General features: G+C 36.3%; 1 protein-coding gene across 1 annotated transcript in view; it reads right to left on the bottom strand.

Annotated features, from left to right (window-relative positions):
• The window catches only part of ATP8A2 (ATPase phospholipid transporting 8A2), a 1,256,305-nt gene that overhangs the window by 1,126,960 nt on the left and 103,571 nt on the right, over positions 1-25,774 (bottom strand). The window contains exons 13-14 of the mRNA XM_053705572.1: positions 22,701-22,748; positions 1,382-1,454 (exon numbers count right to left, since the gene is read on the bottom strand). Of these exons, the coding sequence (XP_053561547.1) occupies positions 1,382-1,454; positions 22,701-22,748 (121 nt within the window). The remainder of the gene's footprint in view (positions 1-1,381; positions 1,455-22,700; positions 22,749-25,774) is intronic.

Below are 25,774 nucleotides of genomic sequence, written 5' to 3'. Positions count from 1 at the left end.
GTGGAGCGGCCCAGCAACAGTGCCATGCTCCATGCACCAAGATCATCACAACCAGGTTGATGGAGAACAGTTCAGCAACAGTGCGATGCTCCATGCACCAAGATCATCACCACCAGGTTGATGGAGAGCAGCTCAGCAACAGTGCTATGCTCCATGCACCAATATCAGTCGCACCACCAGGTTGATGAAGAGCAGCTCAGCCACAGTACCATGCTCCATGCACCGAGATTAGCCTCCCCACCAGGTTGATGGAGAGCAGCTCAGCAACAGTGCCATGCTCCATGCACCAATATCAGTCTCAGCACCAGGTTGATGGAAAACAATTCAACAGCGCCATGCTCCATTCACCAAAATCATCACCACCAGGTTGATGGAGAGCAGCTCAGCAACAGTGTAATGCTCCATGCACCAAGATCATCAACACCTGGTTGATGGAGAGAGGCTCAGCAACAGTGCCATGTTCCATGCATCAAGATCAGCCTCACCACCTGGTTGATGAAGAGCGGCTCAGCAACAGTGCCATGTTCCATGCACCAAGATCATCACCACCAGGTTTATGGAGAGCAGTTCAGCAAAAGTGCTATGCTCCAAGCACCAAGATCAGTCTCTCCACAAGGTTAATGGAGAGCAGCTTAAAAAAACTACTTCTGAAAATTGTGTAGATTTTTTGTATTGCAGGAAGAACAAGGAATGCATAACATATATTCCATTGACACATTTAAATAGTGGCAGTTTACTACAGTTTTGGTGGACAGGTAGTTTAATTGTGGTGGTACATTTTGGAGGATACAACCAAAGCAAAATTCCTATATTTCAAAATATTTTCCTACAGTGTGATAGTTTTTATAGGATTATATTATAATGTTTTCATGTTACATTAACATTGGCTTAAAATATTCTGAGCCTTTCCTCGGTCTAATAAAACGAATAACCTTGAAATAGAGGGAGTAATTGCCTAAAATATAAGATAAATTCAAATTATGATTAAAATTTAAATTGACACTTTAAGAGAAATATATTAAATTATATTAAAAAATCTGCAGTCTGCCACGGTAAACAATAATGTAAAAACATTTCATAAATGCTACAAACCAATTTAACTCACATCATTTGCATTTAAATGTAGTGAGAATATATTGAACAAATCAGTTACATTGCAGGAAATTGTGCTGCCATCTATTGCTCTTGCAAATGAATAACATTATTGCAAAACTGCTGTCATATAGTGCTCTAGACACGTGCACGCTCCTGAGCTACATCCCTGCTTTTCAACAAAACATACAAATCGAACAAAGAAAATTTGATAATAGAAGTAAATTAGAAAGTTGTTTAAAATTGCATGCTCCATCTGAATCATGAAAGAAAAAAATTGGATACTTACGCTATCACTTTCAATATTTTGGAACAATTTAGGGTCATCAAAGTCGCATGATTCACTAGTACAAGGCAGCTGGCTATAGAATAAAAATAACATATAGTTAGATATACTAAATGCTATGTTCCTTGTTCCATTCTAATACATATAATTCATCAGGAAAACTTGTGTCCTTCATCAAAAACTTTCAATAAGTAAAACAAGCAAAGATAACAGTAAACAGAGTATGAGCAGTTATATTTACACCCAGAAATAGTCTCTCTCTCTGCTGCATGTAACAGAATCATTTTTCAGTTGAAATTAAAGAGACATTAAAGTCATTTTTTTTATTTATGCATCAGGAATTATTTGCTGCATTACAAACAACCTGAAGACAAAATAAATTATTTAAAAGCATTTAAAACTGTAATTTAGAAAACTTCACACACCCTATGAAAATACACTTGCTGTTTACCTTGCTTAAAGGGCCATAATACCCAAATGTTTAAACACTTGAAAGTGATGCAGCATAGCTGTAAAAAGCTGACTAGAAATTATCTCCTGAACAACTCTATGTAAAAATGAAAGATATTTTACCTCAAAAGTTCCTCAGTAGCCACCTCCCATTGTAAAGGATTTCTAAGCAGCATTTTAGTGTGTCTGTCCTGGGACATCTGAAGGGATGAGCATTGTGCACTCTCATCTTATTTCACCAATCAGGTAAAGGAAGTTTACAATGAAATCTCATGAGAGTCAAGTCAAATCTCATGAGATCACAGTAAAAGTTCATGACCTCAGCACTGCTGATGCTGATTGGCTGCTGTTCATTTCTTCATTTTTTTTAATTTTTTTACCTGCAGCTGGGAGCAGTTGAGTATAACTTTTTACACAGAACTTACTCGGCTGAGCTGAGGAGATTGTGAGGTAAAATATCTTCCTTTTTTACATAAAGATGCTTAGGTGATATTTTCCTGTCAGTTTTTTACAGTTATACTGCATCAGTTTCAAGTGATTTAGCATATGAGTATTATGTCCCTTTAATTTCCTGTGGCCAATAAGGGAGAGATATATATCAGCTCCTGCACATACCAACCAATCATTGTGCAGCATTTAGGAGTGTGAGAGTGGATATCCTACAATTTTCAGTGTTATATTACAGGAAAAGCAGGCAAAATAATTAATGTAAGTGCAATGCAAAGTTTTTACATTCTTAACAAATTATGGGAAATTAATGATTGAGTTTTTTAATTATTGGCATGTGGTAAACATTCCATATTACTACAATACATGGCAAATTTTAAGGGGGGAAAAGCCTTCAATACATATTAATACCAGAGGTGTGGCTGTTACTACAATATTTTAGCTTAATTGTGATTAAGTGGTAATTTTTTTAGCATAAATTAAAGAAATTGGGTATTAGATAACATTCTAAAGGGTCACTAAATATATTTTTCATTATTGCAAAGTGAAAAGGTCCATAGTAATTCTTCATATTGATTGTTTAGCAGGTTGTTTATACATCCCACTGAGGTTTACTGCTCTCCTGCTCTTCTGATCTGTGAAAGCAGCAATGTCAGGGCTCAAATCTAAGTGCCAGGGCAGATTTTCGAGGTGATAATGAAACAAACAGGTCCTGCCCTAAACAACCAATATAAATATGATAATAATTATAATATAAATAATAATATTAAACCTGAGGTCAGGGTTGCTAAGAACTTTTACACTAAGAAAGGGCGCAGTTCTCTTTGGTCTAAGTTTATAAGTTGCCTCTCATTAATATGCTTTATGTTAAGGAGGGACACTTATTTTACAATAAAAAAAGCTGACAATTTCTCTATATGCTGTGAGTTCTCTGAGTATTGGGCCCTCATTGTTAATAATAAAAAGAAAAGTTCTATGTTTAGTGCCCCTTTTGTATTTCCTACAGTGATAATAACCAATGAGAAGTCCCTGAAGATAGATAACAACATAACATACTCCAACACACCATTTACAACAATCACTAGTTATAAGGTTACATTTCACCTATCAACTTTCATAATATCGAAATTATTAATATTGACAGCTACGCATAGCATTAAAGCCTCAGAAATTCAGATTACACCCCCAACCAGAAAAAAAAACATCAAGCAGAAAATGACAATTATTTTGTGGGCAAATGGAAGAGGAATGTTAAGCCAACATTTTTTATTTTATTTTTAGAAACCATTGATTCATCCCACTATTAATGTTACCCTTAACCTCACATACCAAAAATGTCAAATTATTGAATGCAACAAAAAAGAAATCAACAAACTACAACTAATACCACCACAGTTCCAACTTCCACCAGCCATGTAAAAAGGGAAAATCAGTAATTTATAAAGTTATATATTACTACAGCATTTTCTCTGATGAATTACAAGGGGCCAACAACTATCCACCCTTTGTGACCCTATTATTCAGCAAAGACATTCAATATGGCAAAAGAATGGAGAATTCGAGTATACCAAACAAATATACTGCCACAGAAGGAAGTGTACCACAAGGCAACACATCTATATTCAAACCACTTTCCAAACAGCATACCAACATATGCACTAAAAGATCATATACCTACAAATGTAATATTGTAGTATATCTCATCCAATACAAGGAATACCCTGTTACGAAATATGTAGGCAGTACAAAATAACCACTACACAATAATATATATTAACATAGGTGTTACGTATATAGCGTTCAGAAATGGGAAACCCAGATGGCAATAATTTCTCACAGCCTTCATAACACACTATGATAAAGTAGGCACTAAGCTAGCTATCTAGAACATAAGATCTACATCATACAGGTCCATTTAATACACCTACAGCTAACATTATTGAGAAACTATTACTAAGGACTGACTTTATGCTCATCTAATTACTTAGAGTCCTTTATATTCATGCGCCAGATATGTAATGTACGGCAGTGTTTTTCAACCTTTTGATAGCAAGTACCCCTGTGGGCATATAGTTGTTTCCTTTGTACCCCATCTATAGCACAAACATTATTGATCTTTTCCATGAGCAAAAATGGAAATCAAGCTCGTATTAGATATGTTAATGAAGTAAATATATGGGAATGTCAGATACATGTTTTATGTTTTCCAGAAGTTAATATTTGGCAATATTACAACAGAGAATAATAAACACATAAAACACAGACATATAGTCCATTGACATTAATAATTGTATGCAATTAATTTGCTTGTATCATTAGAAAAAGAGGGAAATAAACTCTATACTACATGATGAGGAAATTAATATTTATAGTACCATCTTTCTATTTTCAAAAACCATTTCATACACAGTTTATCTGTCTCGTTTTTAATGCGGCATACTTCAGTATACCTATATCACAGTGGCACAATTATCTGGCACTTGTCTCTTTGACACTTGGTCACAGTAATACACTTTCTTTGTTCATATCAGTAAAGCTCAACTCCAGCCCTCATATGTCACTAACAATTTAGGATCCAAGGTTTTACTAATGTGAGGTGAATCAGTGATTGATCAGTGGTCCAACCTAGGCAGGAAATTACTCAAACTCTGATCTGTTAGCAGTGCTTGTGGGTAGAAATGAGAAACACAACTTTCTTTGATATGTCAACAATACATAAGGTAAACATGAATTAATGCCAGTTCCTGGAGTACCCCTTGCCAATGCCACAAGTACCCTCAGGGGTACATGTACCACAGGTTGAGAAACTAGGATGTACGGCAACTGCATATGTAGGCTTCCTTACCCTCTTTGTCTTTTAAAGGGCAATCAATGCTTATTATGTATATATATAAAATATAGTTGTACTTAATAAAGACCCCTTTTTAATTAGTCAAATTCTTTTTGACAAACAGTGTTTTATTAACTATGTATCGGTTTAATATAAAACAAATGGAACACCTGTACAGACAGCCATTACCAACATCTCAAGAAGATACCTTTGAGGTCTTGGAATCTTAGGGAATACAAAACCTTGTTTTATGTATAGGTAGGTCCATTAATAAAAAGTTATCACTGTCTACTAAAAGGAACTTTCTCTGTGGGGTCCAGCAGTGTACTTACTGTATGTCAGTTTATGGTGTTACCATATAATTTACGATATATATATGTGTACATATACAGTATACATATATATATATATATATATATATATATATATATATATATATATATATTAGTAAGTAAAGAAGGCACTCTCCGTTTCACAATATACCATTTAATTTATGCGGTATAAATGAAATGGTATATTGTGAAACGGAGAGTGCCTTCTTTACTTACTAATATGTTGCTATGATTGGGAGTGCACCCCGGAGGCTGTCTAAATAATGAGGGGAGAGAGAGGAGAAAGAGAAAGAGAGGAGAGAGAGAGAGGAGAGAGAGAGGAGAGAAAGAGGAAAAGAGAGAGAGAGAGAGAGAGAGAGAGAGAGAGAAATAACTCATTGTGTAGTTCATTAACAAATCTAGACAGGCCAGAAGGCTTGTTTTCCCACAGAAAACCTCTGAATTACATTGTTTCCAATGCAGCAAAAGATTCTGGGTAAGATATGCAAATTAGGTTCACAATGACACACCTTTTTACTTCAAGTCTGCTTTTTAGCAGATTCCCTTTACGCCAAAGCATCGCTATTCACACAGCTTATAAGCTTAGCTAGGGTTAGTGCAGTGATTACCTAGCTAAGTTTATAAGCTGTGTGAACAGAGATGTTTTGGCGTAAAGGGAATCTGCTGAAAAGCAGACTTGAAGTAAAAAGGTGTCATTTTGAACCTAATTTGCATATCTTACCCAGAATCCTTTGCTGAATTGGAACCAATGTAATTCAGAGGTTTTCTGTGGGAAAAACAAGCCTTCTGGCCTGTCTAGATGTGTTAAAGAACTACACAATTTATATTTTGTGCGTAGTGGAGGATTTTAAACTCACCTTTTACCTCCCCCTAATTTTAAATGTTGTTGTGTATATGTGTATATATATATATATATATATATATATATATCTACATATACATACATATATACACACACACGTCCAGTATGAATGGCACACACTAGCCAGAACAACTCCCTGGAGCACTGCCAATTAGTAATGTAGTTTTCCAAGATGTATCCCAGAGCCAGACGGAATCCCCAGAACACAAAGCAGGCTTACACAGGTAGGTAACAAATAGAACAACCTTTAATTAAAAGGAAATAGCAACAAGCCAATTCGTATTATCTTTTGATTAAAGGTTGTTCTATTTGTTACTTACCTGTGTAAGCCTGCTTTGTGTTCTGGGGATTCTGGCCGGCTCTGGGATACATCTTGGAAAACTTTGTATATATGTATATATATATATATATATATATATATATATATATATATATATATATATATATATAAAAAATTGATTAGGTATATTTCTATAATAATAAATAAACTAATGAATACACACAAAGCAGAAGGGTCATTGGAGTACAGAAGAAAACATTTTACAGATCCATTTATTTTTGACAATATTTATTGTATTACAGCATTTAATGAAACACAGGAAATTAAATCTTAATATTTAGCCAACTATTGAATAGGTGGAAAGGAATTTGGCTCAGACTAATTACTAGAAATAACAGTATGTAGGTAAAAGTAGAAAACACATCATCAGTGCATGATGTAATTCTTGCTTGATTAGTTGCTTCATATTTATAAATATAACCAAATGTATTACTATAACTTATATAGCTCCCATTAAGGGCATAGCGTGAGATATCATTTTCTTACTTTGGCCTGTAAAATGTCAAGTGAATTAAGCATCTGCTGAAAAATACTACACAGTAGCCTTTTAGCATAGAAAATTTGGCTCAAGTTAAAAGTAAGATTTTTTCATACAAACTTTCAATAGCGACTCGTAACTATAAGCAGCTACATTGCGGTGTGTTTAGTATGCTGTTTAAATGCCAGAACAGTATATGTTTCCAGCTTTAAAAGGATTAAATCAAGTAGATCTTTTTGTCTCAGACAGACAGACAGCCAGTCAGAGAGAGAGATAGATCGATAGATTTAAAAAAAAAAACTACGGTATATGCTGTTCTATGGAGCTTTTGATGCCTTAAAGTTAATGTAAAGTTTAATGAATAAGTGCCCGGTATCTAACAATACTCTTAAACAGGGGCACTTTCATTCATTAAACTTTACAAAGATGCTTATTTTGAAAAATACTTACCTTTGCATTAAGGGAAACATAACACAGATCCTCCGACTGCAGCTGCTGCTCTCTTTAGCAGATCGATGACAAATCCGGCTTCTTCCAGTCATTGTGTTCCCCCTTTGGCATCCAGCTCGTGAGGCATGCAACGATTGGAGGAAGCTGGATCGTCATCAAAATGCTAATCGGTGGATCGGTGTAATGTTTACCATAACGCAATGGTAAACATTACACCGCAATGGTAAATATTTTAAAAAATAAGCGTGTTTATAAAGTTTAATTAATTAAAGTGCCCCTGTTTTAGAGTATTTTAAGATACCAGGCACTTATTCATTAAACTTTACATTTACTTTAAGCAATTTAGATTTCATTTTTTTTCACAACTTTGCTTTTTTATGGTCTCCTATGTATTTTCACTTTGAATAGTCTGAAAACCTACATTTGTTTCCTGGCTCTTAAATCCCTACATACAATACATGTGTCTCAGTTGATAAGGAGTACTACTTGCCTCTATTGGATTTTGAGCATAAGAAACAGACATTTTCTTAAGTTTGAACACTTACATTTGTTGTGCAGGTTTATCACACAAAGGCATAGATGTAACTTTACCAAATGCATTGCAACAACATTAGAAACGCTCTTAAAACACAGTTCCCAAGAAAAACAGGATTGCTTTATAGACCATCCTGAAGTCATTTGATGATCATCAAACTACTTTAGAAGTCATTTGCACATTATCAGATATCATCAGGCTTATAAAGTCATCAGCTAAGGTAAATAATTCTGGGTGATGACTTCAGAATGATTAGCAGATTACCTTACTGAATACTTCACAAGCATGAACAGCCAGTGAATGACTCTAGAGTCATCTCATTTAAATATTTTGGCCTGTGGGCATACTTCAGGATTACTTCTGATGACTAGTCTAGAGTCATTGATTACTTCAGAATAACTTTTGACTAGGGTTATTGTAAATGTTTGTAAGTATAAAATATTTGCCTATCTCTTTTGTTTAGGAAAACCAGTCTCGCTGGGTAGCACAGAAGGTGTTTCAGTGACCTTAGAGACACAAAAAGTGAATGACCATGTGACCATGGGCATTTGAGGGGGTGTAATATAGATTTTTCACCTACACTAAGGCAAAGCATGCAGAATTCCTAAAGACTCGCCCTAGTAAACTGTCTGGATATGGGCATTCCTTGGGGCGTGATCAAGACTTTTCTCCTACACTGTGTTCCAGGGGGCGTGGTCCATATTTTTCACCTACAATAAAGTCAAGCATGCCGAACTCCTAAAGACTCTTGCCCTTGTAAACTATCCGGTCACAGGCATTCCAGGGGGCTTGGTCAACATTTTTCACCTACACCAATACCAAGGATGCAGAATTCCTAAAGACCCTTTTGCACTTGGATATTATTTCTAATCACTGTTATATTTCACTATCACAAAGCTGGTGAAGTTGTCTAATTTTGTAATAATTTTTTTAAGGTTCCTTTTTTGTATATGTTAATGTAGACTGGTTTACGGTGGGGGATTTTTTCCCATTTTAATAGGTCTGTTCTGTAACATTTTAAAGACGTTTTTGTGATGCTGGTATCCTTCTCAGTGGAACTCTATGTGGCAATAGGGAAATGGATATGAGGTAAATGCCGATATACTGATTATAATGACGACTCCATAGCAGCTTGATGTGATGTGGGCAAGTACAAATATCTTTGCATTTTGTAATTTTTGAGTTGCAATGTTGCAAATGGGTTTTAATAAATGTGGCCAATAAAAAAACTTTAAAAAAACACATTTTTAAAAATTCTTCTTCATTTAACATTTTGATTTCATCAATTTAATCCCTGTTAACATTAGACCAATTTTATTATGATGCACTAGATATCATTACTTTTAACCTCTAGTGTTTTTCAATTCCAGTCATCAGGGCACACTAACAGGTCAGATTTTCAGAATTACCTTGGGTGAAAACAGGTAAATAACCATGGTTACTAATCAGCTGATTATTTCACCTGTGCTCTAGCTCTAGTTCTGGCATTTTAGAGTGTTTAAGATTATTATATTGATATTTTAAAATATATGCTAGCAGAATATCCACAACTCAGACACAGGTACCAACTGTTCACTGGCTAATATGAACAACTAGCAGCTAGCAGCTCTACTGCTAAAAGAAACATGGGAAAACCTGACAAGAAACTTTGGCTAGATTTCGAGTTGTGCGTTAGACTTAAAAAGCAGCGTTGGCCGGTCCTAACGCTGCTTTTTAACGCCCGCAGGTATTACGAGTATTGCAGGTACAGGTATACCACTCAATTTTTTTGGCCAGAGTTGTGTAAATTGTGTATCCTATTTTTTCAATGGCACGTGCATAGCGCCGGTATTACGAGTCTGACAAAAAGTGAGCGGTAGACCTTCTCCTGTCAAGACTGGTACCGCATTTTAAAGTCAGTAGTTAAGAGTTTTACACTACAACGCCGTAGCATAAAACTCTTAACTAAAGTGCTAAAAAGTACACTAACACCCATAAACTACCTATTAACCCCTAAACCGAGGCCCCCACATCACAAACACTAAAATAAAACATTTTAACCCCTAATCTGCCGAAAACGGACATCGCCACCACTATAATAAATATATTAACCCCAAAACCGCCGCACTCCCGCATCGCAAACACTAGTTAAATATTATTAACCCCTAATCTGCCGTCCCTATCATCGCCGACACCTACCTACATTTATTAACCCCTAATCTGCCGCCCTTAACATCGCCACCACTATATTAAAGTTATTAACCCCTAAGTCTAAGTCTAAGTCTAACCCTAACCCTAACACCACCTAACAAATATAATTTAAATAAATCTAACTAAAAATAACTATCATTAACTAAATTATTCCTATTTAAAACTAAATACTTACCTATAAAATAAACCCTAACGGCTAGATTTGGAGTTTTGTCGGTAACGACCCGAAAAACTAACGCCGGCTTTTTTCTGGCCGCACCATAAAAATAACTCTGGTATTGAGAGTACACAGAATGGCTGCGTTAGGCTCCAAAAAAGGAGCGTAGAGCATTTTTAACGCAGCTTCAACTCTCGATACCAGAGTTGCTTACGGACGCGGCCAGCCTCAAAAACGTGCTCGTGCACGATTCCCCCATAGGAAACAATGGGGCTGTTTGAGCTGAAAAAAACCTAACACCTGCAAAAAAGCCGCGTTCAGCTCCTAACGCAGCCCCATTGTTTGCTATGCGGTAACCCTTCCTACGTCTGCACTTAACACTCTAACATGTACCCCGAGTCTAAACACCCCTAACCTTACACTTATTAACCCCTAATCTGCCGCCCCCGCTATCGCTGACCCCTGCATATTATTATTAACCCCTAATCTTCCGCTCCGTAAACCGCCGCTACTTACATTATCCCTATGTACCCCTAATCTGGTTCCCTAACATCGCCGACCCCCATATTATATTTATTAACCCCTAATCTGCCCGCCACAACATCGCCTCCACCTGCCTACACTTATTAACCCCTAATCTGCCGAGCGGACCTGAGCGCTACTATAATAAAGTTATTAACCCCTAATCCGCCTCACTAACCCTATAATAAATAGTATTAACCCCTAATCTGCCCTCCCTAACATCGCCGACACCTAACTTCAATTATTAACCCCTAATCTGCCGACCGGAGCTCACCGCTATTCTAATAAATGTATTAACCCCTAAAGCTAAGTCTAACCCTAACACTAACACCCCCCTAACTTAAATATAATTTTAATCTAACGAAATTAATTATCTCTTATTAAAAAAATTATTCCTATTTAAAGCTAAATACTTACCTGTAAAATAAATCCTAATATAACTACAATATAAATTATAATTATATTATAGCTATTTTAGGATTAATATTTATTTTACAGGTAACTTTGTATTTATTTTAACCAGGTACAATAGCTATTAAATAGTTAAGAACTATTAATTAGCTAAAATAGTTAAAATAATTACAAATTTACCTGTAAAAGAAATCCTAACCTAAGTTACAATTAAAACTAACACTACACTATCAATAAATTAATTAAATAAACTACCTACAATTACCTACAATTAACCTAACACTACACTATCAATAAATTAATTAAATACAATTCCTACAAATAAATACAATTAAATAAACTTGCTAAAGTACAAAAAATAAAAAAGAACTAAGTTACAAAAAATAAAAAAATATTTACAAACATAAGAAAAATATTACAACAATTTTAAACTAATTACACCTACTCTAAGCCCCCTAATAAAATAACAAAGCCCCCCAAAATAACAAAATGCCCTACCCTATTCTAAATAACTAAAGTTCAAAGCTCTTTTACCTTACCAGCCCTGAACAGGGCCCTTTGCGGGGCATGCCCCAAGAAGTTCAGCTCTTTTGCCTGTAAAAAAAAAACATACAATACCCAAGCCCCCCAACATTACAACCCACCACCCACATACCCATAATCTAACCCAAACCCCCCTTAAATAAACATAACACTAAGCCCCTGAAGATCTTCCTACCTTGTCTTCACCATACCAGGTTCACCGATCCGTCCTGAAGAGCTCCTCCGATGTCCTAATCCAAGCCCAAGCGGGGGGCTGAAGAGGTCCATGATCCGGCTGAAGTCTTCATCCAAGCGGGAGCTGAAGAGGTCCATGATCCGGATGAAGTCTTCATCCAAGCGGGAGCTGAAGAGGTCCATGATCCGGATGAAGTCTTCTATCAACGGCATCTTCAATCTTCTTTCTTCCGGATCCATCTTGCAGACCTCCGACGCGGAACATCCTGCTGGCCCGACGGACTAACAACGAATGATGGTTCCTTTAAGGGACGTCATCCATAGGATTCTATCAGCCAATCGGAATTAAGGTAGGAAAATTCTGATTGGCTGATGGAATCAGCCAATCAGATTCAAGTTCAATCCGATTGGCTGATTCAATCAGCCAATCAGATTGAGCTTGCAATCTATTGGCTGTTCCGATCAGCCAATAGAATGCGAGCTCAATCTGATTGGCTGATTGGATCAGCCAATCGGATTGAACTTGATTCTGATTGGCTGATTCCATCAGCCAATCAGAATATTCCTACCTTAATTCCGATTGGCTGATAGAATCCTATCAGCCAATCGGAATTCGAGGGACGCCATCTTGGATGACGTCCCTTATAGGAACCGTCATTCGTCGTTAGTCTGTCGGGCCAGCAGGATATTCCGCGTCGGAGGTCTGCAAGATGGATCCGGAAGAAAGAAGATTGAAGATGCCGTTGATAGAAGACTTAATCCGGATCATGGACCTCTTCAGCTCCCGCTTGGATGAAGACTTCATCCGGATCATAGACCTCTTCAGCTCCCGCTTGGATGAAGACTTCAGCCGGATCATGGACCTCTTCAGCCCCCCGCTTGGGCTTGGATTAGGACATCGGAGGAGCTCTTCAGGACGGATCGGTGAACCTGGTATGGTGAAGACAAGGTAGGAAGATCTTCAGGGGCTTAGTGTTAGGTTTATTTAAGGGGGGTTTGGGTTAGATTAGGGGTATGTGGGTGGTGGGTTGTAATGTTGGGGGGCTTGGGTATTGTATGTTTTTTTTTACAGGCAAAAGAGCTGAACTTCTTGGGGCATGCCCCGCAAAGGGCCCTGTTCAGGGCTGGTAAGGTAAAAGAGCTTTGAACTTTAGTTATTTAGAATAGGGTAGGGCATTTTGTTATTTTGGGGGGCTTTGTTATTTTATTAGGGGGCTTAGAGTAGGTGTAATTAGTTTAAAATTGTTGTAATATTTTTCTTATGTTTGTAAATATTTTTTTATTTTTTGTAACTTAGTTCTTTTTTATTTTTTGTACTTTAGCAAGTTTATTTAATTGTATTTATTTGTAGGAATTGTATTTAATTAATTTATTGATAGTGTAGTGTTAGGTTAATTGTAGGTAGTTTATTTAATTAATTTATTGATAGCGTAGTGTTAGGTTAATTGTAGGTAGTTTATTTAATTAATTTATTGATAGTATAGTGTTAGTTTTAATTGTAACTTACGTTAGGATTTATTTTACAGGTAAATTTGTAATTATTTTAACTATTTTAGCTATTAAATAGTTCTTAACTATTTAATAGCTATTGCACCTGGTTAAAATAAATACAAAGTTACCTGTAAAATAAATATAAATCCTAAAATAGCTATAATATAAATATAATTTATATTGTAGCTATATTAGGATTTATTTTACAGGTAAGTATTTAGCTTTAAATAGGAATAATTTATTTAATAAGAGTTAATTTATTTCGTTAGAGTTAAATTATATTTAAGTTAGGGGGGTGTTAGTGTTAGGGTTAGACTTAGCTTTAGGGGTTAATACATTTATTAGAATAGCGGTGAGCTCCGGTCGGCAGATTAGGGGTTAATAATTGAAGTTAGGTGTCGGCGATGTTAGGGAGGGCAGATTAGGGGTTAATACTATTTATTATAGGGTTAGTGAGGCGGATTAGGGGTTAATAACTTTATTATAGTAGCGCTCAGGTCCGGTCGGCAGATTAGGGGTTAATAAGTGTAGGCAGGTGGAGGCGACGTTGAGGGGGGCAGATTAGGCGTTAATAAATATAATATAGGGGTCGGCGGTGTTAGGGGCAGCAGATTAGGGGTACATAAGGATAACATAGGTGGCGGCGCTTTGCGGTCGGCAGATTAGGGGTTAATTATTGTAGGTAGGTGGAGGCGACGTTGTGGGGGGCAGGTTAAGGGTTAATAAATATAATACAGGTGTCGGCGGTGTTAGGGGCAGCAGATTAGGGGTACATAAGGATAACGTAGGTGGCGGTCGGCAGATTAGGGGTTAAAAAAAATTATTCGAGTGTCGGCGATGTGGGGGGACCTCGGTTTAGGGGTACATAGGTAGTTTATGGGTGTTAGTGTACTTTAGAGCACAGTAGTTAAGAACTTTATAAACCGGCGTTAGCCCAGAAAGCTCTTAACTACTGACTTTTTTCCTGCGGCTGGAGTTTTGTCGTTAGATGTCTAACGCTCACTTCAGACACGACTCTAAATACCGGAGTTAGAAAAATCCCATTGAAAAGATAGGATACGCAATTTACGTAAGGGGATCTGCGGTATGGAAAAGTCGCGGATGAAAAGTGAGCGTTAGACCCTATTTTGAGTGACTCCAAATACCGGCGGTAGCCTAAAACCAGCGTTAGGAGCCTCTAACGCTGGTTTTCACGGCTAACGCCAAACTCCAAATCTAGGTCTAAGATAGCTACAATATAACTAATAGTTACATTGTAGCTAGCTTAGGGTTTATTTTTATTTTACAGGCAAGTTTGTGTTTATTTTAACTAGGTAGAATAGTTACTAAATAGTTATTAACTATTTAATAACTACCTAGTTAAAATAAAGACAAATTTACCTGTAAAATAAAACCAAATCTAAATTACACTAACACCTAACACTACACTATAATTAAATTAATTCACTAAATTAAATACAATTAAATAAAATTAGCTAAAGTACAAAAAAAAAACAAATACTAAATTACAGAAAATAATAAACAAATTACAAGATTTTTAAACTACAGGGAGTGCAGAATTATTAGGCAAGTTGTATTTTTGAGGATTAATTTTATTATTGAACAACAACCATGTTCTCAATGAACCCAAAAAACTCATTAATATTAAAGCTGAATAGTTTTGGAAGTAGTTTTTAGTTTGTTTTTAGTTATAGCTATTTTAGGGGGATATCTGTGTGTGCAGGTGACTATTACTGTGCATAATTATTAGGCAACTTAACAAAAAACAAATATATACCCATTTAAATTATTTATTTTTACCAGTGAAACCAATATAACATCTCAACATTCACAAATATACATTTCTGACATTCAAAAACAAAACAAAAACAAATCAGTGACCAATATAGCCACCTTTCTTTGCAAGGACACCCAAAAGCCTGCCATCCATGGATTCTGTCAGTGTTTTGATCTGTTCACCATCAACATTGCGTGCAGCAGCAACCACAGCCTCCCAGACACTGTTCAGAGAGGTGTACTGTTTTCCCTCCTTGTAAATCTCACATTTGATGATGGACCACAGGTTCTCAATGGGGTTCAGATCAGGTGAACAAGGAGGCCATGTCATTAGATTTTCTTCTTTTATACACTTTCTTGCCAGCCACGCTGTGGAGTACTTGGACGCGTGTGATGGAGCATTGTCCTGCATGAAAATCATGTTTTTCTTGAAGGATGCAGACTTCTTCCTGTACCATTGCTTGAAGAAGGTGTCTTCCAGAAACTGGTAGTAGGACTGGGAGTTGAGCTTGACTCCATCCTCAACCCGAAAAGGCCCCACAAGCTCATCTTTGATGATACCAGCCCAAACCAGTACTCCACCTCCACCTTGCTGGCGTCTGAGTCGGACTGGAGCTCTCTGCCCTTTACCAATCCAGCCACGGGCCCATCCATCTGGCCCATCAAGACTCACTCTCATTTCATCAGTCCATAGAACCTTAGAAAAATCAGTCTTGAGATATTTCTTGGCCCAGTCTTGACGTTTCAGCTTGTGTGTCTTGTTCAGTGGTGGTTATCTTTCAGCCTATCTTACCTTGGCCATGTCTCTGAGTATTGCACACCTTGTGCTTTTGGGCACTCCAGTGATGTTGCAGCTCTGAAATATGGCCAAACTGGTGGCAAGTGGCATCTTGGCAGCTGCACGCTTGACTTTTCTCAGTTCATGGGCAGTTATTTTGCGCCTTGGTTTTTCCACACGCTTCTTGTGACCCTGTTGACTATTTTGAATGAAACGATTGATTGTTCGATGATCACGCTTCAGAAGCTTTGCAATTTTAAGAGTGCTGCATCCCTCTGCAAGATATCTCACTATTTTTGACTTTTCTGAGCCTGTCAAGTCCTTCTTTTGACCCATTTTGCCAAAGGAAAGGAAGTTGCCTAATAATTATGCACACCTGATATAGGGTGTTGATGTCATTAGACCACACCCCTTCTCATTACAGAGATGCACATCACCTAATATGCTTAATTGGTAGTAGGCTTTCAAACCTATACAGCTTGGAGTAAGACAACATGCATAAAGAGGATGATGTGGTCAAAATACTCATTTGCCTAATAATTCTGCACTCCCTGTAATTACACCTATTCTAATCCCCGAACAAAATAAAAAAGTCCCCCCAAAATAAAAAAAAAAAGCCCTACCCTACACTAAATTACAAATAGCCCTTAAAAGGGCCTTTTGCGGGGCAATGCCCCAAAGTAATCAGCTCTTTTACCTGTAAAAATTACAAATCCCCCTCCAACATTAAAACCCACCACCCACACAACCAACCCTACTCTAAAACCCACCCAATACCACCTTAAAAAAACCTAACACTAACCCCTTGAAGATCACCTTACCGGGAGAAGTCTTCATCCAACCGGGCCAAAGTCCTCAACGAAGCGGGGCGAAGTGGTCCTCCAGACGGGCAGAAGTCTTCATCCAGACGGCATCTTCTATCTTCAGCCATCTTCAAGACATCCGGATCCATCTTCAAGACATCCGGCGCGGAGCATCCTCTTCCGACGAAGTCTTCTTACTAAATGACGGTTCCTTTAAGTGACGTCATCCAAGATGGCGTCCCTTCAATTCCGATTGGCTGATAGAATTCTATCAGCCAATCAGAATTAAGGTAGAAAAAATCCTATTGGCTGATGCAATCAGCCAATAGGATTGAAGTTCAATCCTATTGGCTGATCCAATCAGCCAATAGGATTGAGCTGGCATTCTATTGTCTGTTCCAATCAGCCAATAGAATGCCAGCTCAATCCTATTGGCTGATTGCCAATAGGATTGTAGGGTAGGGCTTTTTTTATTTTGGGGGGGCTTTTTTATTTTGTTAAGGGGATTAGATTAGGTGTAATTAGTTTAAAAATCTTGTAATTTGTTTATTATTTTCTGTAATTTAGTGTTTGTTTTTTTGTACTTTAGCTAATTTTATTTAATTGTATTTAATTGTATTTCATTTCGGGAATTAATTGAATTATAGTGTAGTGTTAGGTGTTAGTGTAATTTAGGTTAGGTTTTATTTTACAGGTAAATTTGTCTTTATTTTAGCTAGGTAGTTATTAAATAGTTAATAACTATTTAGTAACTATTCTACCTAGTTAAAATAAATACAAACTTGCCTGTAAAATAAAAATAAACCCTAAGCTAGCTACAATGTAACTATTAGTTATATTGTAGCTAGTTTAGGGTTTATTTTATAGGTAAGTATTCGGTTATAAATAGGAATAATTTAGTTAATTATAGTAATTTTATTTAGATTTATTTAAATTATATTTAAGTTAGTGGGGGTTAGGGTTAGACTTAGGTTTAGGGATTAACAAATTTAGAATAGTGGCGGCGACGTTGGGGGCAGGAGATTAGGGGTTAATAAATGTAGGTAGGTGGCGGTGATGTTAGGGACTGCAAATTAGGGATTAATAATATTTAACTAATGTTTGCGAGGCAGGAGTGCGGCGGTTTAGGGGTTAATATTTTTATTATAGTGGCAGTGACGTTGGGGCAGCAGATTAGGGGTTAAAAAGTGTAGGTAGGTTGGGGCGACATTGGGGGCGGCAGATAAGGGGTTAATAAATATAATGTAGGTGGCGGCGGTGTCCGGAGCGGCAGATTAGGGGTTAATAAATATAATGTTGGTGTCGGCGCTGTCAGGGGCGGCAGATTAGGGGTTAATAAGTGTAAGATTAGGGGTGTTTAGACTCGGGGTTCATGTTAGGGTGTTAGGTGTAGACATAAAATATTATTCCCCATAGGAATCAATGGGGCTGAGTTAAAGAGTTTTACGCTGCCTTTTTGCAGGTGTCAGACTTTTTTTCAGCCGGCTCTCTCCGTTGATTCCTATGCACGTTACCCAAGATCACCGCTAATGTAAGCAGCACTGGTATTGGAGTGCGGTAATGAGCAAAATTTTGCTCAACGCTCACTTCTTGTCTGGTTTGTAAAAACCCGTAATACCAGCGCTGTCTGTAAGTGAATGGTGAGCATAAACTGCTTGTTAGCACCACACAGCCTCTAACGCAAAACTCGTAATCTAGGTGAGAATTTATTGACCTCATAAATCACCTTTTTAAGACAGCATTACCTTAAAGGGATATTAAACTCAAAATGTAATTCTTTGTAAAATGTTTAATTATAAATAATTGAAAATGCACAGCAACGCACTCATTTATTTTATCTCTTCTCCCTCCAAAAAGGTTGGAGAGCATTCAAAAGAATTCAGAACCCTCACCCTCATACATGTTGCACAAAGATTGGTTAATATATTCAGGAGCTTGTTTATATTTGTCCCTAATTTCTCACAGCATCCAAGGTAAAATAAACAACAACATTCAAGAAGCTTTTCAAGGGGTGTGTCCACAGACCTGCAAAACAAGGCACATTTTCTTAACAAAATAACAGTTTAAAACACTTAGGAATAGATAACAAGTGGAGCGCTAACCGTAGTGGGAGTCTCGATATCAACATCGTGACCTCGCTAACTTTACTTTCAACTTGTAATAGGTAAGCGCGACTCTAGGGATAGGACTAAAATAAAAGTTGCCCCAAACACAATTAGAATAAACTGTTATACTAATATTAACACTATCTGATAGAAAAATAATCATATAAATATTAATACAAAATATTTAAAAGGGATCAAAGGTTTATGGTATATGGCCATGTATTTGACCGCAAAGGGCTATAATATATATATATATAATTACAGGTAGCCCTCAGTTTACGCCGGGGTTAGGTTCCAGAAGGAATGGTTGAAAATCGAAACCGTTGTAAATTGAAACCCAGTTTATAATGTAAGTCAATGGGAAGTGAGGGAGATAGGTTCCAGGCCCCTCTCAAAATTGTCATAAGTAACACCTAATACATTATTTTTAAAGCTTTGAAATGAAGACTTTAAATGCTAAACAGCATTATAAACCTAATAAAATAATCACACAACACAGAATATATAATTAAACTAAGTTAAATGAACAAAAACATTTGCTAAACAGCATTATAAACCTAATAAAATAATCACACAACACAGATTTCACTTGCATTTTTCTGCAAACAGTTCTTTCTATGCATTCCAATCTGGACTGATTTATAGACAGGAAGATCTTGTTCCTTTGAAATCTGCTCGATAGCTCAGGTCTGGTTAAACTGATTAATTTCAGCTTGCTTGGCTTTGCTGCAACACAAGCAGACAGCTCCACCTACTGGCTATTATAATAAATGCACTGCTTCTCAATGCAGTCACATGACTGGAAAAAAGGTTGTTATTCTGAAACAGTGTAAATTGAACCGTTGTAAAACGAGGGCCACCTGTATAGAATAATATTTAATAATGTGTTTTACTGTAAATATTTCACATTCCAATGTTCTTTATATAGGGTAACATTTTCTTTGTATCTTTAAATTGATATTCCTATATATCTATGCTGGCTTTTTTCAACCCTTTGAACTATTGGGAGTAATTGCACTGCAGTAGGCTGCTGGATTACTATAACTACAAAGAAAGATCCAGGAAGAACTGAGCTTACTGGAGGACGTTGGAGGGCTGATACAAAAGAGAAACCAGCCATAACACTGAGCTGTACAAATACCTCATAGTGGGTGAGGTGGTAACAAGTGAGTGCAGATATTTCTTCTTTCTTAGAAGTGCATCATTTTTAAGACATATTACACTAGGAGTGCCTCTCGTGCGCTTGTCTACCCTTACACTTTTTCATATATATATCTGTATATACCTAAACCTGTATATATCTATACCTGTATAGATTCATATAGAGATATAGGTATAGTTATATATTTTACATTAAAGAGATAGTCTACTTGAACTTTTTTATTGTTTAAAAAGATAGATAATCCATTTATTACCCATTCCCCAGTTTTGCATAACCAAACTGTTATATTAATATACTTACTACCTCTGTGATTACCTTGTGTCTAAGCCTCAGCAGACTGCCCCCTTATCTCAGTTCTTTTGACAGACTTGCATTTTAGCCAATCAGTGCTGACTCATAAATAACTCCAAAAGAGTAAGCACAATGTTTTCTATATGACACACATGAACTAGTACTGTCTAACTGTGAAAAACTGTCAAATGCACAAGGTAAGAGGAGGCCTTCAACGGTTTAGAAATCAGTTTTAGCCTACCTAGGTTTAGCTTTCAAAAAAGAACACCAAAGAACAAAGCAAATTTGATGATAAAAATAAATTGGAAAGTTGTTTTAAACTGCATGCCCAATCTGTCCCTTTAGCATCATCAGATATATATAGAAATATATATTTAAAAAGAAAAAAACATTTTCCTGTATGTGAAGAACATTGGAATGTGAAATATTAATAAGTCCTGTCGGATTAGCGCACAAAAGTGTTTTTTTTCTTCTGGACTCTCCATTGAAATCTATGGGGAGAAGAAGTTAGCACGGTTGCTATATCCGAAGTCCTTTAGTTAGCGCGCGTTGGGATTTGATCGCATGCAAATGTTTTGCTTTCAACCTGTAATATGAGCGCTAACCCTCGGGGGCAAAATCTTTACTTCTGGCAATGTTAGCGCTCTAACGAAAGTGCTAAATAGTGTGCCACTTGTAATCTGGCCCTTATTTGTTTATGTAGATATTTAGCAATGTAGTAAATAATTTATGATGCATAAAGAAAAAAAATGACTTTAATGTCTATTTAAAGGGACAGTAAAGTCAAAATGAAACGTATTTTTAAACAACTTTCCAATTTACTTCTGTTATCAGATTTGTTTTGTTCTCTTGCTATCCTTTGTTGAAGAGTAAACATATGTAGGCTAACAGGAGCTTAGGAGTGTGCATGTGTCTTTAACAATCTATGGCAGCATTGTTTGCAACTATGTATAACTATATTGCTATAAACACTGTTATATATATATAACTATTGCTATAAACACTGTTGCCAAATGACTAAGGACACATGCACACTCCTAAGCTCCCCTAGGAATGCTCTTTAACAAAAAATACCAAGAGAATTAAGAACATTTGATAATGGAAGCACATTGGAAAGTTATTTAATACTGTATATTCTATCCAATCCATTTAAGTTTAATTTTGACTTGACTATCCCTTTAAATTGGCGCTTAAGATGGTCTGGCAGATATCAAAGAATGTTTGTTTGTTTTTTTATACCAAGTGTGTGGGCCAAGGTATAAACACATCCCTTTAAAATATTACATGACATAATATTAGCCCTTTGCAATAATACCCTGTCATTATTTGCATGAGGAGAATTAGCTTTTTATATGTTGAAAAAAAATAAAGTTTTATATTTTAAAATGTTATTTCGGGTTTCAATTCAAATATATAACGTAACTATCAGAACATAGGAGGGGAAAATACATAGGGAAGACTATTATCCCATAGCTAAGAGTATTTGCATTTTAACTTTTCCTTTAAATGAATATGCTTGCAAATATGTCAATAAAATAAACATTTAAATCTGAAATGGGAAAAAATGTTTCTATCTGTTGGCTGCCAGAAGGCCTGTGTTCTGCAATATGCCGCAGCTGGCATTGCATTAAGCAATAAAATAATTGTGTGTGAAAAATAAATAATAAGATTAAAGCACGTTTATTATACAAACATATTGAATATCTATGGCTCATGTATTTTTTACATTTGCAAAGAACCGCTTTTGAAATGAAAGAAACAAGATTATCAGACAAAGATTTTAAGCAGAAATAAAGTAAATGACTCATAAGGATGACTCAGAAAATGCATAAAATTCTGAGGTAACTGAATATTGTTGCCATATTTTCTGTGCAGCCTCAGTATTGGCTTAAAGAGGCCATGACAAATAAACATTTTCCATTACACCTATGCAACATATTAAATATGATACATTTTTCCACAAAGTAAGATTTAATAAAAATTACTTAAACTAGCAGAAGATGCTTTTATTTTTTTTTTGCACGCCGCCTTTTTCTGTGTTAATGTTCATTGGCTCATTAGAACAACTCCTATTGTTTTATTGGTGGATACAGATAAGAAATAAATAAAATAGTATGTTTTAAAATATAGCTTCTTCGATACACCAAAAAAATGTACATGATTTAACATCATATGGCAAAAAAATATATGGTTACCTGAAATCTTCAGAGGATGAACGTTCTCTTTCAAACTCAGGGAAGTGCCTTCCAGTAGATAAAATAAAAAAAGAGAAATAAATGGATAAGGTTCAGTACAATGTATAGTTTCATATAAAAACATAATTTATTCTTACCAGATAAATTCCTTTCCTTCCTGGCAGGGAGAGTCCACGACTTAATTCCTTACTGTTGGGAAATATAAAACCTGGCCACCAGGAGAAAGCAAAGACACCCCAGCCAAGGGCTTAAATATCTCTCCCACTTCCCCTATTCCCCAGTCATTCTGCCGAGGGAACAAGGAAAAGTAGGAGAAACGTCAGGGTATAAAGGTGCCAGAACAAATAATATAAAAAGGAAGCCGCCCAACAAAAAAAAAAAATTATGGACGGGGTCGTGGACTCTCCCTGCTAAGCTATTATGATCTGTGCAACACTCAAAAACAAAAGTGAAACCTGTTTGTTCCTAGCAAAAAGCACACTGTCTATGAGACCAAAAACTCTCACATTAAAGTAGTTATAAATAACCCCTAGCTGTTCAAATAATCTCCCTGAAGAGGATATTAACCCTTGATCCTATTGAGACATAAAGGAGCCACACTGTGACCCTGTATAGAAAAAATGTATATATAAAATGGTCTTACCCTCCAGGATCCATGCTGTGGAACAGACACAGGCTCTCAAGTGTGACAGTCGTGCAGCGACACTTCTGGCATGGACTAGAGTTTGAAACAGCAAGCAGTGAAACTCGTCAACACTGATTGCTCAGGAGCTGTTAGGCCACAGTCTGGATGGGTTCGCAGAAAAACTTTCCCTGCATCTCCAGACTCTAACTTTCATTAATAGTCTCACTGAGAGGTTGACATGATTACTTAAAACTCCAGTCATTTCTTGAAGGGAACATACCCATACATGACTATCCAAAATCTTCTGACACTTCTCTGCCACCTCCTATAGTGACAAAAGGCAAAGAATGACTGGGGGATAGGGGAAGTGGGAGGAATATTTAAGCCTTTGGCTGGGGTGTCCTTGCCTCCCCTGGTGGCAAGGTGAGGCATTTCCCCTGCCTTATGGAAGGAAATTACATTTTACACCTACACAGCTAAATAAGAGGTCAACGACAAATATTTAGAATAAATGTATCTAATGATTATCAACAGAAAAATGCCATTAAAGTCTATGGGGATTATTGTAGAAAAAATAATTTGATTAGATTTTTGAAAGGATTGTGATCAACCCTGACTTTGTTTTTGGTAGATAATGATTTCTGTATGCCGGTCGGTATTGCCAGTGTATTTTTCCAGTGATCACAATCACAAATTGCTTCTGCCAGTAATACCCCTCAAGCTTGAAATTATTACCATGCTAAAATAATTTACCAATAAAGAAAATAGAGCTTCCTATAAAAAATTAAAATGGGTGATTGCGCTCACGTAAACATCAAAAAGGGCTCGTCTGCAGATAACTATAAAACTGTAGACTGTGATCAACCCTTAGTTATGCACTTATATAGAGTTAGATTTCCTCTACTATGTCTTAAGCTGAAATGTTGTACTTATAGTGACGTAAATGATAATTATATCAGTTATCTAGATTTCTAGTAAAATCCATGTAAGGCTGGCACTGGGCATACAATTACTGCCAAATTACAGGGGCATTTAGGGATTATGTTGCCCTTGGTTTCTTAAATTATCCTGCAGCAATCTTAACCCTTTTACTTTTGTGTCCCTTTTCTCTGCTTTGACACCTACCAAGGTAAAATCAGAGGCATGAACTAAGATTGAGAGCAAAATAAAGTAAATTGTGATGTTTTTATTGTTAAGATGACAAAACTTACAAGTTTATAATGTAGTTTTAAAAGAGTCGGGTTTGGCAGTCAGGAGGGTGTTGTGTTTTTGACCTAGGCAGAGTTTAGAAAATGGGGATGTTTAAGACAAACAAAACAAAGGGCGCTTCCTAGTGCAATCAGCTGTAGTGTTCCCTCCCGTGATGTATATAAGGGAAAAAATATACTCACAAACTTGTGCTAGAAAAACATGGTGGGATAATTTAGTACCTGGTGAAATGGCACATAGACGCTGAGAAACGTGTTGCAGTTGTGCACTTTTTAGGGTCATATCCTAATATTGTAATAATATTTGTTTTTAAAGTTTTATTTTTATACATTTCATATTAAAGGGATGGTGAACAATGTATTTATTGATGCTGCCATCTGAAATATTACAGACAAATAATTAATAGCATATATATTTTTTATTTTTTTAAAGTATTTTTTAGCTATTTTAATAGCTGTCATTTGCGCTGCAAAACCGGCCCCGCTATTTTGTCCTGTATGCCCAATGGCCAAACCGGTCCCGATTATATGAAATTAAAATTTCTTTGTCCATAAATAAAGTTTTATTATAGTTGAGTAATTGCTACAGAGACTATATGTCGTGCTCTTACTGTCTTGCACTACAATATATGTAGACAATATTCCCAGCTTAAACAAAAGCAATGTTCAGCAAAATTAGAAAATATAAAACGGAATTTCATCACAGCAGAATTTCTTCGCAAAAATAAAAATGAAGCTGCAAATAAAAACTACATAATATACTTTTTGGCCCACAAAGCCTAAAATATTTACTATCTGGGGCTGTACACAAAAATGCTGCCAATCCGAAGACTATAAAATAAATAAGTGCAGGGGAGAGATGTGACTGTCAGCAATTTGGGCCTCTGCTGCTGAAGGAACAAAGTTCTACACAACAGTAATATTTCTTCTTTGCTATAATTTTACTGATTAACATGAAATTGAAATTGTATGCAAGTCGAAACAAAGTGAATTATAAAAGCTGATTATAATATGGAGTAATTACTTTTTCATTCCCCTGTTGGAATAATTCAATTTGGCATATTACATTTACTTCTCCACCATAGCTTTTAGTTTATGATTGGAAGATTTTGGTGTTTAATTAAATGGATGCCTCTAAAAAATTGATTGAAATAACAAAAATCATGCTTACCTGATAATTTAATTTCCATCTGTGGGAGGAGAGTCCACTGCTTCATTCATCACTTGTGGGAATTAAGAAC

The sequence above is a fragment of the Bombina bombina genome, chromosome 3 (assembly GCF_027579735.1).
Source record: "Bombina bombina isolate aBomBom1 chromosome 3, aBomBom1.pri, whole genome shotgun sequence".
Classification (NCBI taxonomy): domain Eukaryota; kingdom Metazoa; phylum Chordata; class Amphibia; order Anura; family Bombinatoridae; genus Bombina; species Bombina bombina.
Note: the sequence above shows the minus strand (reverse complement) of the source record. Positions and strands in the feature narration are given on the sequence as shown.